Raw genomic sequence first — 18,989 nt, 5'->3', positions numbered from 1 at the left:
AGTTTTTTGGGATAAAGAGAATAGATGAGAGGTTGTAATAGAATACACATCGGATTTTTTTCACATTATACTTTTTTATTTTCATTTTTATTACTAATACATAGTAAATACATTTTGATAATTATTTTATGTATGATTAATTGTATGTACAAATATTTATTTATTTTATTATATAGATTATGCTGTATATGCAATATAATATAATATAATTTATTATAATACTGTTGTAATAAAGGACGAATTACCTATTTTCCTTTATATACCGTCCGGAGAAAAAAAAAAGAAAATAATTCCTTTAAAAATCGATCAACATAATAACGAAATATATATTTTTCTTTTGGAAGTCTGTTAATATCGTCTTTCTTCTACAATGAATCAAAACTATTTACAATTAACCATAGTTAATGTGTGATAATGACTATATGTAAATTCTACAGAAGTCGACAACAATGAAAATATAAAATGATAACTTACTTTTTATGTGAATGCGTGAGAAAAACATATTGTTCTAAATTAAAAAAAAAAAAGACTATAATACGTAATTAAAATTTTTTTACGTGAAGTAAAAATTATTCTTGACATTTATCAATATATATTTATAAATAAATTCTTTTTCTGTGACGTTTTTATCCTCGTAATCTTGAATAAATTACAAAGTAGTTGATTCTTTAAAAAAACAGAAATCCAAGTTGTATACAAAAAATCTGAAAATAGAATCTGAAATAAAAAATTCAAAGTATTTCTTTAAATATATGTGAATAGCTCTGATACAATAAAAGTAAAATATTTAAAATTCAATAATTAGTACATTGAATTAATTTTATTTGAATTAATTTTATCGAGAAACAATGTTTTTTTCATTAAAAAAATTACAGAAAAAAAAGATACGTAGAACAAATCTTTTCATTATAAGTCTTACCATAGAGAATGTAATTATAAAGAAATTTTTCAGTCGGTCAAATAGGTTTCTCTAAATCTATACACAATTCGAAAAGAATATATTTCAAAAAATAACGTGTTAAAAGTTATTTATTTTATATCACATATACTGAAATATTTCAATACTCTATCGACTTCCATCTTACCCATAAAACCTGCAGAATTACATTTACAATTTTTTTCATAGCTTTCATACTACATTTCATATTCCTAAGTGTTTGATTTTTTTCCTTTCAAATCTAAGACTCTGCAGCAACTCGATTTAACATTCTGTTTGTCTATTTTCCTGTTTTCAATTTCAAAAAATAAAAATCTTTTAGTCCATGCTCTATTTTTGGATATAATTAATTCGTATAAAGATTTTTCTGCTTCAGAATTTTTTCATTTTTCTTCTTCTTCTACTTTCTTTATCAACATTTCGTATATACTCTTCAAAGCAGTTGAAATAGTATATAGAGCATCGAAATACGTACTATTATTCATACCACTGTGGGTATCTATGAATAAGGAAAATAAATTTTACCGGATATTTCAACACGTAGTGATCTCATTATGAAAACAATTTTTCGATTTGAAAGAATTATGGTGAAAAAAATATCGATAAAACGGCAAAAGTTCAGAGACGATCGTTAACAAGGACAAAAATCAGACTCCTTCAGCAAATTTTTTAAAAGAAATTTCACCGTCACTTTACTAAACACTTTACTAAAATAACTAATGGTAACCACAAATACATATTTCAAAAAAGTAATATCTTACAGTATTTTTATCATCGGATCCACGGCGATAGAAAATCATTTTTTATTGGAGAACTTTTCCACGAATATATTTATAAAATACATTGATGTCTTAAACATGTGAATAATTCCAGTAAACTTTCTTTTTCGCAGACGATTAGGTCTTCCTTTCTTACTACGATAGTATCTTTTATCCATTTTAAAGCGTTAAAACGATTAGAGAGCTAAACGAATACTGACGATGAGTACATCTCCAGCCTTATTACGAAGAACGTGTTTAAGTGTATATATGTAAATATATATTTATAAGTTTCTTGGTTGTGTTGTATCTGCATAGTTCCTTTCTATACGCTAATTCCTAAAATATCGAAATTTATACAACTCTCAAAGCTGTTCACTTTTTCTAAATGATTTGAAATGGCATTGTTGTAGATTGGTATTTATTTAATATTTATCAAGAATCATAATCCGGATCTAAGAAACAATTCGATGAGAATTCTTCCATTGGGATTGAGTCTCATGAATAATTTGTAATAATATAAGCAGTTCTTCATTTTTTAGGCGGTGCAATCTATTTTTTACACTTCGTAATAAATAATCTTTTAATCATTTGAATTAAAACTTGGGTATCCGAAATGTATTCTTTCGCGATGTCGATTTCCATATGAAATATATACATATTATCATATTTTGTGTTTTAATAATAAGAATAGAAAATGTATATATACACACGCACAACATTCCACTGTTCATATCGTATTTAGAAAAGAAATTATAATACTATATTGAAATTTAATAAAGTATATTCACGCGAATTATTACATTTCCAAATTATTTTCAAAACAATCTATAGAAATTTTTACTCCAGCAAAACGTGTCTTGTTATATAATAAATATTACTTCACCATTATTTATTATATCACAAATTAAATAAAAAAGTATATTACTAAAAAATTTAAATGTATACATTCCAAATATTTGCTATCTAGTTAATATATGATCAAAACTGAAATCTTACATTAGATCACTTTATTTATATACAATAACGATAATAATTGTTTAGCTTTCACTGAATATATTGAAATATTGATTTAATTTGTTAATGAATAAAGTCAAAAGTACTCTAGATAATAATAGATAATAATAAGCATTAATTCTAAATTAATACTTGATATATATATATATATATATATATATATATATTCATAAGAAGGAATGCTCTAATCTCTTTTCTATTAATAATTTTTCTCTTTAAATTTATCATGTGTGATTATTCCAAGAATAATTTTCTAAATCTATAAATAGCATTACATCTTGTGGAAATATGTAGAATAATGACTATCCGATGACAATTCTGCAGAATTAATGGACAAATCACCTGTACTGCAAGGAATTGTTGGTATATGGGATCCTTGTATAGTAAAACCATGATAATCTTCTTGACCTATTGATTCAATAGATGATACGAGATTTGCATTAGAAGTACTTGAATTTCCCAGTAATATATCAGGTGTATCTTTTTCATGTAATTGAGAATCAGTCATCAATAAATCACATTGTGTATCTAAACTGATTAGACTTGTTTCATCATCTGCTTTACTAACATCTAAACTACCATCACCAGTGAAGGAAGGAAAATCAAATGTTGGAGACGGTGTAATACAATCATCCATCAGTGAAGTTCTTAAATCAACTGAATTATTTGCCAGTAAAGTGTTATTGGATTGGTCGCTAACAGGGTGTGAATATACCTATAAAAATTATTAAATACCAAGTCAATCGCTTTAACTTAATCCAACATATGCACATACTCATGTATTTACCTGAGGTATAATAGGCGGAGGTAACTGGTAGTTTTCAATATTATCTGAATCTAAATTTGTAGGCAATTTTTGACTATGCGTTATTAATAATGGTGATTTCTCAATTGCAGCAGCTACTTTAACTTCTATATCTTGTTTAAATTGTGTCATTCTAGATTGTAATTCTTTTGCTTCATTTATTATTTCTAAATTTTTTGCCTTTAAATTATCAAGTAACGTTATATCTTCACACATCAAATGCAAGCTCTATAAATCGAATTTATGAAATAAAAGAAGTATATTAATAATTATTTAAATGCAAAAGCTAAGATAATGAATTAAAAAGAAAAAATAATATTCACTTCACACATCATTAGTGCTGATTCCCACGTATTTGGTGGTACTCTTTCTCCCGACATATATGCATTAAAATCTTTCTCAGCCATATTCAAAGATTCAGCAGTTAAGTTTTCAATGAAAGATACAGCACAACACTAGAATTTTATCATAAAATAAATTAAAACTTTTATGCATTGAACATTGCTAATAAAAAAGAATACTATACCAAATTTGTAAAGTAGTATCCCCCTTCTCCTGTCATTAGTCTGCTAGCATTACAAAATCTTGTTATGAAGTTAATATTACTTTTAAGCCGTGCAGGATTGGCTTTTAAAACAATAAAAATAAGAGCAGGTAAAAATTCATCTGCAGAAGCTGGACCACCTACAGATTGTTGTAATAACAAAAATATATTTCTACAGCAATAAATAACACATGCTAATTTTTCTTGTGGAGCTTTAGCAGAATCCATATTTAGTAAATCTAAAAGAAATATTTATTTGATTAATTACTATTAAACTATAAAAGATTTTAATTACAAACCTGTTATAGATGTATACACAAGTTCTCTAACTTCAGAACTTGTTTCATGAATTCTACATTCTAAATTCTTGCCACTGACCCAGTTTAATTGTCTTATTCTATTACGAATAAAATTTAAAAGAATGTGCTTTTTATTATATTATATTATGTTAGATTATATTATATCATATTCTAATAATAATTTTAATGTTCTTCAATGTGCAAACCTTTTTTGAATTGCTAAATCTTTTTCTTCATCTGTTGTGAATGGTGGACAAAATAGAATTCTGTACAATAATGTCATAGAATATTTTTCAACATAATCTAATAATCTTTCTTTAATATCTGCAGATATATCTGTAAAAATAATTATTTATATTTTTTATAATTTATTTATATTTTTAATAATAAATGATATGAATAATAAATTATATAAATTTAATACCTGTATATTTAACACTATTTTCTAAACGTTTAGCAAACACTTGATAAAAATTCTGTGTTATTTCTGATAATTCTTCTATTCTTTTGATATCTTTGTTCTGAAGAATATCTACTACAAATGAATGTATACATTTTCGTACATCTTTTTCAACTGGTGTTTTCACAATCGAAGCTATAAGATCTCTATTTTCAGTTCTCACTTTTTCAAGATCTGAATTGTCCTTTGTTAATTCATAAAGTAATTCTTGGCATCCTTGTACTTCAGAAAAAAAAGAATCGTTAATAAACAATATTCATATCACTTTAAACTATATACCTATATTATTAATAATATACATTATATAATATATTTTAAACAATCTAATAATAGATTACATAATAATAAGAAATATGATAGAAATATATTAGAAATATTATGGTACTAAGATGTAATTTAAATACATTACACTTTGATGTAGGCTTTCGGAAAGAAATATTTAATAATTTATACTTCTTTTCTTGTTGCGATTTTTTTTCTTCGTGTTTATGATATCCAGTAGGTAAAGTTTTATTAGATGTATCTCTGCAAACATAATAGGTAACAAAGTAGAATTATATAAATAAAATCTTATAAGAATAAATGAGAATATTCTTACACATCGACAGTTTGTAAGTTTGATATATACTCTCTTTGTGCTCGTTGCTTTTGTAAATGTTCTCGATGACATTTGCTGCAATAGCCTTCCCATTCTGCGTTACCATAATAACCACAACCATTTTTACATTTCAAATCTGCCTCGTCGATGCGAAGCGAAGGTGTTTTTATAGAATACATATCTTTATTTCTTATTTTTTAATAAAATCAGAGAAATCCATAATTTGTAGAATATATATTTTATTCGAATTTATATAGGAATATGATCCGTAATACTTCAATATTATTACGATGATTTCTTCCCCTGCAAATTGTATGTAATTAAAAATTAAAACCCAAATTACACATAATTGAAAGTAACATCATTTTGCACCGGTTATTAGACAGAAATATCAGATAGCAGAAGATACAAACGTCATCCGCTTACTTTTTTTTCTTTGACTAATTTAAAGTTGGCAGCACTAATATAAAGCATACAAAACGAATAGAAAGAAATAATAAGGAACCATCAGAATAAATGCATGTACATAGTTAAAAGCTGGCTATATTTTGCATGTTTAATTATATATCAACGATTGTTAATTATAAAACATTATTGTAAAATACAAATATATATATATATATATATAATATAATATAAATATAGATAATTAAAGTAAATATAAATTTACTTTAAGAATTTTTCAAATTTATACACCCAAGTTCTTAAAATTTTATGTATACCCTTGAATAAGATAAAAAACGCATTCTACGTAACGTTATCGGAAGAAATCCTTCCAAAGGACGTTACATTATCTTCCAAGGGACATTCATTGTCTTTCTACATCTATAGCACTTGTCACGTGACACGAGTTATATCTTATCATACGACATCGCGACTATAACCTAACCTATCAATACTACTAACCTAACAATTTTCCCCACTACCATTCGATTTTTTTCCTTTCTACACGTGTTGCTTTCATTCGGCATATTAAGGTTAGATAGTAGTGTCATATATGAGAATTACATTTTAAACGTAAAATATTGTGTTATTTTGTTTTTTCACTTAACAAAAATGTTATCTGAACCAAAGTTAACCAATACTTCTCCAGATTTTGGAGTACCACCGGATATACAAAATCCTGTAAGATTAAATTTATATCAATTAAAATTATTTTTTGTTTAATACTTAAAATAAATATATATATTTGTGTGTATTTCAGTTATTACAAAGTTTAGGACTTCCACATATAGATTCTTTTAATTATATGTTGGAAGATGGACTTTCTGAAGCAATTACAGATATATTACCAGTTTATCTTCAACTTGCTAATGGCGATAAAATTATGTTATGGATTAATAATGTATCGATTCATCAACCATCAGTCCCTACTAATGTAATTGGTGTAAAAGATTATAAAATATATCCTACAGAGTGTAGACAAAGAGGTGCTACTTATAAAGGAAAAATAATAGTTACATTAGGATGGTCTGTCAATGGCAATTCTCAAGAAACACTTGAAAAAGATTTGGGAGATATACCTATTATGGTCAAGGTATATATTTTTAGAATAGACAGTTTACATGGTAAAATTATCTATAATAGAAAACTAATTATGTAATGTTTCTACAGTCTAATAGATGTCATCTTAATAAAATGAATCCTAGTGAATTAATTGCTCATGGAGAGCATGAACAAGAATGGGGTGGTTATTTTATAATTAAAGGACATGAACGACTTATACGTATGTTATTGATGACAAGAAGAAATTATCCTATTGCAATTAGAAGATCAGGCTGGAAAGCTAGGGGTGCCCAGTTTAGTGATCTTGGATTGCTTTTAAGAAGCGTTCGAGATGATAATACCGCATCGGTAAAAGCATCATTATTATAAATATTATTAAATCATTTTATTTGTATTCTAATTAATTATTATTTTTACTTTGCAGAATAATACGTTGCATTATGTTACTAATGGTTCTGTAAAATTAATGTTTACACATAGGAAAGTTTTATACTATACACCTCTCATCTTAATATTGAAGTGTTTAGTCGATGTTTCAGATATTTTTATTTACAATGCTTTAATGGCTGGTTGTGAAGATGATTTGTACTATAGAGGTTGTATTTTAAATATGTTACGTGCAGTACATGAAGAAGACTTACATACGCATGAACAATGTAAAGCATATATAGGAAAGATGTTTCGAGTTAAATTTTTTGAACTACCTCAAGATTCAAGTGATACAGAAATTTGTGATTTTATTATTAAGTAATTATTTTCTTAGTAAATTTTTTATTTACTTATCGATGATATCTATTTGCTTATATATTTACTATAAATATATTTACTATTTACAGGCATTGCATTACTATACATTTAGATGAACCATTAGATAAATTTTATTTACTTGTATTTATGACAAAAAAGCTTTTCGCTGTTGCTAATAATAAGTGCGCTGTAGAAGGTGCTGATTCTGTAATGATGCAGGAGTGTTTATTAGGTGGCCATTTATATTTACAAGTGTTAAAGGAGAAGTTATACGGATGGCTTACGGGTCTTAGGATTTTAATTATGAAACGTGCCAGAAATGCTGACGTTAAATATGCTTTAACATTGCGTAAGTATGTTAACACTGACTTATTGTTTATTTCAAATACTTCTAATATATTTATAATAGTTCTGATAATTATATACATATTAACTTAGAGGAGATGTTACATATAACAAAGTATGGAGGGTCTCTTGAATCACAAATGGAAAATTTTTTATCTACTGGAAATTTAAGAACGTCTACAGGCTTAGGCCTGATGCAAACTAGTGGACTTACAATAGTTGCAGAAAATATTAATAGAATGCGTTATATGAGTCATTTTCGTGCAATTCATAGAGGCTCCTTTTTCCAAGGAATGAGAACTACAGAAACCAGACAACTTTTACCTGATGCTTGGGGTAATAATTTATTATGCTTTATAAATAACTTTGCACAAAACTATTTGGTATCTTTTATATATTTACAATCTTAATTATTCCAGGATTTATTTGTCCTGTACATACACCGGATGGTACACCATGTGGTTTACTGAATCATTTAACTATGAATTGTATTATTACAAAACATCCAAAATCTAATTTAAAAGCTGCTATACCAACAGTATTATTAGATCTTGGAATGTTACCTATTTCTATTGCTGATAATTGGAAAGATTCATATACCGTTATGTTAGATGGAAAATTAATAGGTCTTATTGAAGACAATATAATAAACAGAGTATCGGATAATTTAAGAATACTTAAGATAAAAGGCAAAGAAGTACCCTCTACAATGGAAATAGTATTAATTCCAAAGAAAACGGTACCAGCTCAATATCCAGGATTATATTTATTCACTAATCCCGCGCGTATGATGAGACGAGTAATGAATTTAGCTGTCAAAAAAACAGAACTTATAGGAACATTTGAACAAGTTTATATGGATATTTGTATCACGCCAGAAGAAGCCTATGATGGTGTAAATATTCTTTTAGCATACATTTACTTTTAATACGACTATATTGATTTTTTTATATATTAATATATATTTTACATTTTCAGTTAACTTCTCATCAAGAGTTAGCAAAGACTTCATTTTTGAGTAACTTAGCATGTCTTATTCCTATGCCAGACTGTAACCAAAGTCCAAGAAATATGTATCAGTGTCAAGTAAGTCTTCTTGCGTACAGCTAGAATAAAAAAAAAATTAAGGTTATTATCAATTAGTTACCTTAACAATACAATAATTTATAGATGGGTAAACAAACAATGGGTACACCATGTCATACGTGGAAACAACAATCTGAAACAAAATTGTATAGATTACAAACACCTGCAAGTCCTTTATTCAGACCAGTGCATTATGACAAAATGGATTTAGACGATTTTGCCATGGGTACCAATGCAATTGTAGCTGTTGTTTCATATACAGTAAGTAATCATAGCTATATAGTGATCATTGTAATGATATTTATTAAGAGATACATAATTAAGATATAGTAATATTAACTATTTAGGGATATGATATGGAAGATGCAATGATTATCAACAAAGCTGCTTATGATCGTGGTTTTGCACACGGAATGGTTTATAAATCAGAATTTATAGATTTAAAAGATCAGAAAAGTTATTTTGTACGAGATCCAAATAAACCTTTTCTTGCAGAAAAGTTAGATACTGATGGCTTGCCTATACCTGGCTCTATAATTAAAGAAAATGATTATTTTTATTGGTAAATGATTAATAATAAATAATATTTATTGTTGTTTTTAAATAACTTGAAATATATTGCCATATGCTCTACTCATTATATTATATTATATTATTATATTTAATTTGTTTTTTTTTTTTTTTAGTTATTATGACGCTGAACAATCTAATTATGTAACTGGTAAATATCACGGAAAAGAAGATATATATATAGATAATGTAAAATTATGTGGTACTTTAAATAGTAATACTCCAAGAAGAGCTTGTATTACATTTCGTATTCCAGTTTGTATAATACTTTTTTCCATTACTAATTTATTCATTATAATTATAACAACACAAGTAATTCTTCCAGAGAAATCCAAGTGTTGGTGATAAATTTGCTTCAAGAGCTGGGCAAAAAGGTATTTGTTCACAAAAATGGCCAGCTGAAGATCTGCCATTTACCGAGACGGGTCTAATTCCAGATATAGTATTCAATCCTCACGGTTTTCCAAGTCGTATGACAATAGGTAATCAGAACTAAAATACTTGAATTATATTTAAGAAAACATATTTTTAAATCTAAAATAAAATTTATTATTGTTTTTATTCAAGCTATGATGATCGAAGTAATGGCTGGAAAGTCTGCGGCTGTACATGGATTAGTACATGATGCAACACCATTCAGATTTGATGAGAACGAAACAGCAGTTGAGTTCTTTGGAAAGTTACTAGAACGTGGAGGCTATAATTATTATGGTACAGAAAGAATGTACTCTGGTATCGATGGACGTGAAATGACAGTTGATATATTTTTTGGAATTGTACATTATCAGAGATTACGTCATATGGTTTCAGACAAATGGCAGGTTTGTATCTTTTGATTAATTGCAGTGATATGAATTACGTGAAAATACAATGTTTTTTTTTTTTAAACAGGTAAGGAGTACTGGTCCAATCGATGTATTAACGAGGCAACCAATAAAAGGACGGCGTCGAGGTGGTGGTGTTCGATTTGGAGAAATGGAACGAGATTCTTTAATATCTCACGGGTGTTCATTTCTTCTACAGGACCGTCTTTTCCATTGCTCTGATAAAACGACTGTAAGTAATTGTGTTTCTTTTTCTTAATTCAGATATGTTTTAACTCTGTGTGTGTGTACATTTATTTATTTATTTATAAAATGTTACTTTCTAGGCTTTAGTTTGTCAGAAGTGTGGAACATTATTAGGACCAGTGTTAGAATTGTCAATAAACCCAACAGGTATAACTGAAAAGAAACAAAAGTGTAGACTTTGCGGGGATGACGAATCTGTGAAAGAAATTGATATTCCGTATATATTTAAATATCTTGTAACTCAACTTACTTGCTGTAATATTAATGTCAAATTATCATTTGTAGAAAAATGAAGAAAAATATATTTGATATATATTTTAATATTGGTATATATTTTTATTTTTTCTAACATTCCTTAAATTTTAAAAATCTGTTATATACTACTCTAGTAATACGATCGTACCACAATATACATATTTGTGGCTATACAACATTTACATTTAAAGAATTTTTATATATGTACATAAAACTGATTCATTAATAATTTATACATGGAAGTTATGAATCAGATTTAATGGAATAACAAGACAATGATCAGAACATTTTTATGGACTATCTTGTCTTGCTGCAATTAAGCTTTTTGTACATAATATTAATACATAGTGATATTGATTTATACAGAAAGCAAATTATATATCACGTAACCGTATAAGATCAATACTTAATAAAAGATATAAGCATTTATACGATTGCTTATCTAAGAGATAAATAGCTATACCACTATTGCAAAATATTAAGCCTTCGCAGGAACTTGTGCTCCAGACTTGGTTCCCGATGCTCCAGTTTGTTCCTTTTCTAATTGTTTTCCTAAATATTCCCTAAGAAGAAATGTTTATATATAAAATGCAGTCTATTAGGAATTAAATTTTATTATTTTCTTTTTTTATATACCTACCAATTGTGCACCATAAGTTTTTGAACAGCAAGAAGAGCCTCATATCTTACATTTGGATCCTCATGGCCCAATAATTGCATTACTCGTTGTTTACCACCCAATTGTTCAATAACACTATTAAATTTAAATACTTTATATTATGACTTATATTACAAAACAGTATAATATAATATGTAACTATAAATGATCAGGTTAACTTACTGTTTTCCTCGTGGATAATGACGCACATACTCTCCTATATCAAAACTAGCTACACTCAAAACAATAGGTTCTTTACTTGTTTCCAATAAATGAACTAAGATGCGTAAAAGTTCATAATTTTTTTCGTTCAATCGACTAGCATTTTCTCGCCAGAATTTTCCGGATTTATGAACAGGTGACCATTCGAGACGTCCAGATTTTATTTCTGTAGAGTATTCATCAAATGAACTTAAGTCCTGTACAGATGCTAGTAATTTATCATTCAAAAATTCTATGTCATCCGTAATATCCTCATCATCGAATTTACGCTGTACCAGAATAGATAATTGTTTCAATACTTTATACTGAACCATTGCAATGCAGTGTTCCTTGGCCACTTGGCCATCCTCAACTTTTTCTATAAGATTCTGTTAAAAACATAATTAAATTGAAAAAATATGATAATTTGAATAATATCCATATATTTTTAAACACTATTTCATCTTACCCTAAATACTGCAAGAATAATTCGAGTCACTTTTTCTTTAACAGAATCGCTTAATATATCCGCAAGAATAGGTATAACATTAAACCTGTAAAAAGCCATTATATATATAAAAAATAAATAAATATTCATAAAAACTTTAGACATTTCGTATATTTTAAATTTACGTACTTATTCATTTTTTCTGCGAGTAATGGATTAAACGTAAGTACCCATAAACAGAAAATGAGTTGATATTGTACTTGGAAATTTACTCTGCCAGATAAGACACTCAAAAGTGTTGAAATTCCATCGACAGAGACAAATGCAAAACGATATTCATCTACGCGCAACATCATTTGAAGACATCGTGCGACAGACTGAATGTATTCATTATTCTAAATGATCAAAAATCAAATAATGATATAAGTTTTCTATAACAATAACTGACATATAAAAAGTAACAGCATTCAATTTACATTTAATATAGTAAGAAACGGATTAATTACTTCATTTAGGTAGAAATCTAAAAAAGCAGAAAAAGAAACAAACAGAAAAATATAGATACGCATTCAAAAAAATTGTTTAGTTATATAAAGAGTATAAGATCAAAAGCTTATTCCACATAATTAATTTTACAATCCAATTAATAAATATTATTGTAAAAAACTAAATAATTAATGTAAACTGACAGCTGTTTTGGCACCTGTTTATTGTAATTAATTAGTAACTCCAAATTTTATTTTATTTGTGCTTTAATGAATAATTCTGCACCCTGCTCTCCTTTCATATGTAATCTTTTCAAATATCAGTAGTTATAATTAGTTATTGCAAAACCAACCGGATTATGTAATTCGTGCAGTTCATTGGCCTCCCCTGCCTCCTCCATAGAAGTATCCTGCATTACTTCTGCATGCAAATCTGTCTCCTGAAGAGCTTCAAACTAAAACCCCATCTGATTTTTTGAAATATTCTACTCCTAATATAACTAATCATTTCACCCTTCACCATATAAAAAGCAGTAGAAATAATGTTATCAAAAGAGTGTGAACTGCAATTGTTAGATATAAATTTTGTTAGTTTTGTTTTAAATTCCCATATGTATTAATCCAAATTAATTAAAAAATTTTAATTTGTAACATATTTGATAATATAAATACATCAAATAACGTGATTCATTAAGCATTTAGTATAAAGACAAGTAAAATTAAAAGAACGATTTCTACGTTTTGTTTAATTATTTTGTTAAAATTAAATTTGTTGTACTCTCTCATAATAATGTCAGATTAATTCACAAAAGCACATTTTAATCTAAATAATATGTTAATAATAGGTGCCTTGCTTATGCATACGTTATAAACGTATTATCTAAACTAAATAGCAAAGCAAGATATAATTAAAGCAAATATGTTCATAAATAAAAAAAAAAAGCTTTACTAATATCCTGGAATAAATTATGAGTTAATGACAAAATTCTTCTAATTTATTTAGATTTTTAACCAAATCTATAAGTATTATTACCATGCATTGTAGTTTTTAGTATCTAATTTTATATATTTTGCAAACTTACACTCAATTTAAGTTGATCTTTTAGCCAAGTTAGATAAAATTGGAGATCAGTTTTTTCCATTAACTCATGACTCCAACAAGCTAACTTAGCTATAATACGAGAAGTCATATTTAATATAAAACCATCTTGCCTATTTAATAAATTAAGAAATGGTCCCCAAACTGATTCTCGTTTACGTGAAGAATGTTCTCTAAATATTTCAACACGACTACGATCTTCCTAATAAAATAAGATATTTTGTAAAAATATTTGAATGTAAAAATAAGAGTTATCTGTAAAATATGTGACATACACATAGAATATTTATATATAGAAAATTATATAGTTTTAAACTAAATACCTGCAACATATCATCTATCATCGTCAGAATATATTGTGTTGTTTGTTCTTTTGAAATATGATCAAGAAGATTAAGAAAAGTCTTTGCAGCTTGATGTGGATTTTCTTTTAGTTTTGCTTCCCGAGCTTTAGTATCGCTTGTATCAAAAGCTACTATAAAGTCATAGTCTTCTTTAGGTATCATTTGTGATCTATAAAGTAAAAAATAATACATGTAATATTATAATACTTTTGTATATATTATTACAAGTTCAATAACGTAACGTTTGATATGGATTGCACCATTATCAAATAAATATATTACATGTCGATCAATTATATAAAGATGTTTGTTAATATATTATTTTGATTACATTAAAATAAATAAAATATGCTTACTGTAGATATGACTGCCAATTAATTCTTTGATTTCTTATTTCAGCTGCTTGCTGCTGAAGAGCACTCGTAGCGGCAAGCATATCTATAATGATTTATATGTAGATATTTAAATGTTTCAATAAAGAAAAGAAAATATCAAAATAAATAATAAGCAATAGGATATTTCATATGTTTTCAAATGTTGGGAGTGGCTTATCATCTTATAAAGCTAATTTTATCAAGGTTATTTACCAATTTTCTCGTCGGGTAATGCTGGAATAATTTCTTTAATATTCGTTCGTTCCACCATGTCTGCCGTCGATATTAAGCGATGACGAATTTAATAAAAAATTCTTAAACGATTAAAATGAATGACTTTATACTTGTACCTACTCCAGCTTTTGCACTTGCTATGATCACAAGACCAACATTCAGTGTTACCAACGTAAAAAAGAGAAAGCAGTCATAGCAGATTCTGAAACTTCATAAAATCGAATTTAACATTCTTTGATATCGCATAAATATTTCTAAGATTATTATTTATTAAGTTTTTATATTCTTAAATATATTTTATAAGATGACTATTAAAATATTTATAAGTAGGAATAAAGGAAAGTAAAAAGAATAAAAATATATCCCAAATTATTAACTAAAATCATACATAAGTATGAAGAACACGTAATTTCGTAAAAAGATCTTTATTTTATAAGTATTATTTGTGTGTGTATGTATAAAACTACATTCTAACGATGTTTTTTCTTGTATAGCCATCTCTTCATCGTATGTGTAGCTACCATCCTTGGAAATGCGATATTTTTGTAATTACGCGCAACTATATTGTATTTGTTTTTCTTTCTGTATAGCTAAATCTGCGTTCTCAAATCAAATATATAATTTTCGTGACAAACGTGCACAAGAGACCTATTACATAATAATTTTTATCGTGTGCATTAGCATATATTCAAATCTAAAATAAGATTTATAACTTGCTATACAACGTTCATAGAGATCATTGAATCTGATGATTATGACACATTAAATTTTCTTTATCTTTTGTTTCACATTCCTTACAAGAATTCTTTATAAGGATAAATTTTTTGTTGCATTAGATAATATAGTTAATAAAAAAAATATTGTATGCGAGTATCTATAAAATTATTTCTAAAGTACAATATCTGTTTAATATTAATCTTTTTCTGGTTCATATTTTTGTATTCAATATAATTGATGTATAAAGTGAATTTTTATATTATCTTTGTTATGTTTACATATTTCACATGCGCGTATCTATATAAAATAGATGTTATAGTTTATCGTATCTAAGCTCTTTGACAACTGCATACTTCAATAATGTTATACAGCTTCATCCCAATATTGTCGTAATTGATGAAAAGATTTCCAAGAATCTTTATATTATATAATATTAAATATAAATTTTTTTCTCCATAGTGGTTATATCCTTGAAGAACGGAAGACTATTTATATAACATGGACATGTTTTTCTATATATGTAGGTTTACTTAATTTGGACTATAGCCTGAATTATTTTAATCTTTTACAAATTACACAAGATTTGTCCTTTCACGCGTAAAGAAGCACAACTTAAAATAAAGTCAATTAATATGATTTGAAGTATAATTATTTCATTAAAATATGGAGACATAACTTTTATCAAACATAAACATAGAAAATAGTCATTTTTAACAGGCAAATATTTATCTTTTTATAAATGTATTCCATACTCTTCTATTTTTAAGTTGAACGATCAACTTGTTATTAGATTAGCTTTCTTCTCTGTCTCATCCATTTCCCATACACTCAATACCACAAAATATTATTTCTCTTCATATGTACAAAGTTACTTTCGCCGCCTTGTTCTAAATAACTAACTGTATTAGACATTTGCTTTGTCATTTGTTTTAATACCAATTCATTATGAATTGTTCAAAATACTGGCTAAGTTATGTATTATGTTACCAGCTTTGTTTAAAAAATTGACATATACAAAATATTATCATAAGATGATAAGGTAATATAATTACTGAGTAATAATTTATAATATAGGTGGTCCAGTTATCATGAACATAATATATATGCAGATATACATTAAAAATCAGTGATTAATATTGACATTTTATAAAAATGGAACTATATAAATAAAAAATAGAGGAAGACAGTTCGTATAACCTATATTAGAAATTAAGTATTGCAAATTAACTGTATCCCTATATATAAATTGATCCTGAGATCAAACATTGTTTTTGGTGCTAATCATTCACCTGAATACAAATCGGGCTCTCTATAACAAAAAAGAACAATACATCAATATGACAGTCTCGTAAAAGCATTATCGATAAATAGTAATTTCTATTCTTTTATAAAATTTGTCATCTACAAGGATCACTGATCAATTATATATATATATATTGTTGGTAATTCTTTTTGCACACCACAAATTTGTCTATTTATATCAAAATAAATATGTTTTCAATAAAACGAATGTATAAAGATACCAGAAATATATACGATTTTTACAATATAACAATAAAATTCTATGTTTTACAGAGCATTTTACAACAGTGATAACAGTGTCTACTTTCTGGCACATTATATACATATACATATACATATACATATACATACATACATACACATATATATATATAATATACAATTAAAGCTGTGGCATATATACTACAGATCTTACGCTATATATCATTATAACGTTAAATCTGAAGAAGTTACCAATCTTTATTATTTTGTGGTTGTCGTAAAGCACTTTAATAGTTTGTTACTTTGTTAATCATGCGCATAAATTGAGACAAAAACCTTCAGAATAAATATTAAATTTAAATAGTATATTTCTAATATTCCAATACATCCTTTTTAGATTAATTTTTTTTTATTGACTTTTTTCTTTTTTCTTTTTCTTTTTTAGAAAAAAATTTGTTATATTGTCGACAAACTGCAGTAGCAATAAGATTACCATCCTCGTTTGCTAACATTTTAGATAATATATTCTTCCAGAAAATGTCATGTTGTATCGATTTTAGACGTAATTTAAATATATTTCGTATTCATTATTGGACCACTTTATTTTAGATTAAGATTTTGCAAACAAATTGCATTGTAAATTAATGACTATGATATTAAAGGCTTTTTTTACGAAAAACATAAGTCGACTTTTCCAAATGACGTGCTGATAGCACATAATCGTTATCGGAGATACGTACGAAATGAACATTACCATTATTCCTATTTTCTTCCTTTGTTTACCACTTGAAATAAAGTTTACGTAATTAATATCACTTTAACGAACTTTTTCAGACGCGTTGTTCTTGAAAAATAGGGAAGAAAATGAAATTGATTTCTTGCCTACCTAATTTGTTTAGTTCAACTTATGTAGCCGTTGTAATAATATTGTAAACTAAATATTTATACCTATTGGAGCATCATGGCAATTTAATACAATTACTGTTTCTTCTAACAAAGGTTTTATTGTAATTTAGCTGCCAAGCGCACTGTAAATACTATTTTATGAAGCTGAGTGAATATTTGTGTCTGCTCTGATTTAAGGAAGTTTAATTCTATTACTGATGTAACATTATGTCATGTAAAAGAATAAAAAGTGTAATATGAGCTTTTATAATCGCTTTTTCCATTGGATACATACTAACTAAGTATTACTAACTATGAATTATTATTCGATTAACTACCTTATAAATAAGCAATTGGTCGACTGATGTTTTAAGTACACTTTTGTAACTGGGATATATATAAGACATTTTTATGCCATATTCTTAAGTAAGCAGAAAACAATATAAAATACTGGTTGCTTTATTACAATCATGAATAAAGGTAATTTCCGTCCCAACTGCGGACTATACACATTATTGTAAAGCAGGCAATGGGACGGATTTGACCTATCTAAATAGATCGTAGCATTTTAATGCTACATCATACCAACTTTCTTTGTACAACGCTCATTATTGTAAAGTAAATGCTCTGTGTGTCACCGTCAGTTATTTTTTCAGTCTCATTTGCATATACATGCACGCTGAACATTTCGAGCATAATTTAGGCCGCATCGAAATTGATATAATTCAAGGCAGCGGGCATGCGAGTTTAGTACGGAAGCATTTTGAGAGAAATATTTTTTTTCTTTTCTTTTCTTTTCTTTTTTAGACTTTAACTTTCCAATATTCAGTTAGACTTACACGAACGTACCCCCCTCACCAAGTGCTAATATTATGGACCATGCGTATATTCCAGTCATCTGGTACTAGTTTAACAGCTTTTTTCTATTTACTTAGCGAATCCAATTCCCTAAGCTTATGGACCCTATAAGCATGGAATCTAGAAAGAGAAAGTATAATTGAAAATAATCGTTGAAAACATATTCGATCGTATCTTATCATGGAA

General features: G+C 27.0%; 4 protein-coding genes across 11 annotated transcripts in view; 1 reads left to right on the top strand and 3 right to left on the bottom strand.

Moving 5' to 3' along the window:
• Positions 1-999: 999 nt before the first annotated feature.
• Positions 1,000-6,106, bottom strand: LOC127063833 (rab5 GDP/GTP exchange factor). Of its 3 annotated transcripts, none has more exons than XM_050994084.1 (10): positions 6,089-6,106; positions 5,419-5,721; positions 5,230-5,345; positions 4,785-5,042; positions 4,567-4,696; positions 4,361-4,458; positions 4,044-4,300; positions 3,841-3,972; positions 3,500-3,745; positions 1,000-3,427 (listed from the first exon to the last, which is right to left on the bottom strand). In XM_050994084.1, the coding sequence occupies exons 2-10, from the start codon at positions 5,595-5,597 to the stop codon at positions 2,984-2,986; spliced, it is 1,860 nt and encodes a 619-aa protein (XP_050850041.1). In that variant the 5' UTR covers positions 5,598-5,721; positions 6,089-6,106; the 3' UTR covers positions 1,000-2,983. The 3 variants fall into 3 exon arrangements, with proteins under 3 accessions (XP_050850041.1, XP_050850039.1, XP_050850042.1); XM_050994082.1 differs by lacking the exon at positions 6,089-6,106 and adding an exon at positions 5,791-5,880; XM_050994085.1 differs by lacking the exon at positions 6,089-6,106 and having other exon boundaries at positions 5,449-5,856.
• A 189-nt stretch (positions 6,107-6,295) lies between these two features.
• On the top strand, positions 6,296-11,065 carry LOC127063826 (DNA-directed RNA polymerase I subunit RPA2). The gene is made up of 15 exons (XM_050994064.1): positions 6,296-6,543; positions 6,623-6,955; positions 7,033-7,272; positions 7,349-7,671; positions 7,761-8,020; positions 8,110-8,352; positions 8,436-8,911; positions 8,995-9,102; positions 9,187-9,363; positions 9,450-9,664; positions 9,789-9,927; positions 9,998-10,154; positions 10,240-10,493; positions 10,564-10,728; positions 10,823-11,065. Exons 1-15 carry the CDS (start codon positions 6,475-6,477, stop codon positions 11,033-11,035), a joined length of 3,372 nt encoding a protein of 1,123 aa, XP_050850021.1. The 5' UTR covers positions 6,296-6,474; the 3' UTR covers positions 11,036-11,065.
• LOC127063834 (V-type proton ATPase subunit H) lies at positions 11,054-14,968 on the bottom strand. 2 transcript variants are annotated; one of them, XM_050994086.1, is made up of 10 exons: positions 14,820-14,968; positions 14,589-14,670; positions 14,212-14,401; positions 13,872-14,090; positions 13,143-13,244; positions 12,494-12,699; positions 12,326-12,410; positions 11,839-12,245; positions 11,638-11,751; positions 11,054-11,560 (listed from the first exon to the last, which is right to left on the bottom strand). In XM_050994086.1, exons 1-10 carry the CDS (start codon positions 14,875-14,877, stop codon positions 11,476-11,478), a joined length of 1,548 nt encoding a protein of 515 aa, XP_050850043.1. In that variant the 5' UTR covers positions 14,878-14,968; the 3' UTR covers positions 11,054-11,475. The 2 variants fall into 2 exon arrangements, with proteins under 2 accessions (XP_050850043.1, XP_050850044.1); XM_050994087.1 differs by lacking the exon at positions 13,143-13,244.
• Positions 14,943-18,989, bottom strand: part of LOC127063830 (nuclear hormone receptor FTZ-F1 beta) — a 19,643-nt gene continuing 15,596 nt past the window's right edge. For 3 of the 5 annotated variants that reach the window (XM_050994074.1, XM_050994077.1, XM_050994076.1), the window contains one exon: positions 15,250-18,923. The gene's annotated coding sequence lies outside the window, so the exon portion shown is untranslated. Of the gene's footprint in view, positions 15,049-15,249; positions 18,924-18,989 lie in introns of those variants that run through there. The other 2 variants (XR_007781496.1, XR_007781495.1) reach the window with 2 other exon arrangements.

The sequence above is a fragment of the Vespula vulgaris genome, chromosome 5 (genome assembly GCF_905475345.1).
Source record: "Vespula vulgaris chromosome 5, iyVesVulg1.1, whole genome shotgun sequence".
Lineage (NCBI taxonomy): Eukaryota > Metazoa > Arthropoda > Insecta > Hymenoptera > Vespidae > Vespula > Vespula vulgaris.
This window is presented reverse-complemented; position numbering and strand designations above follow the sequence as displayed.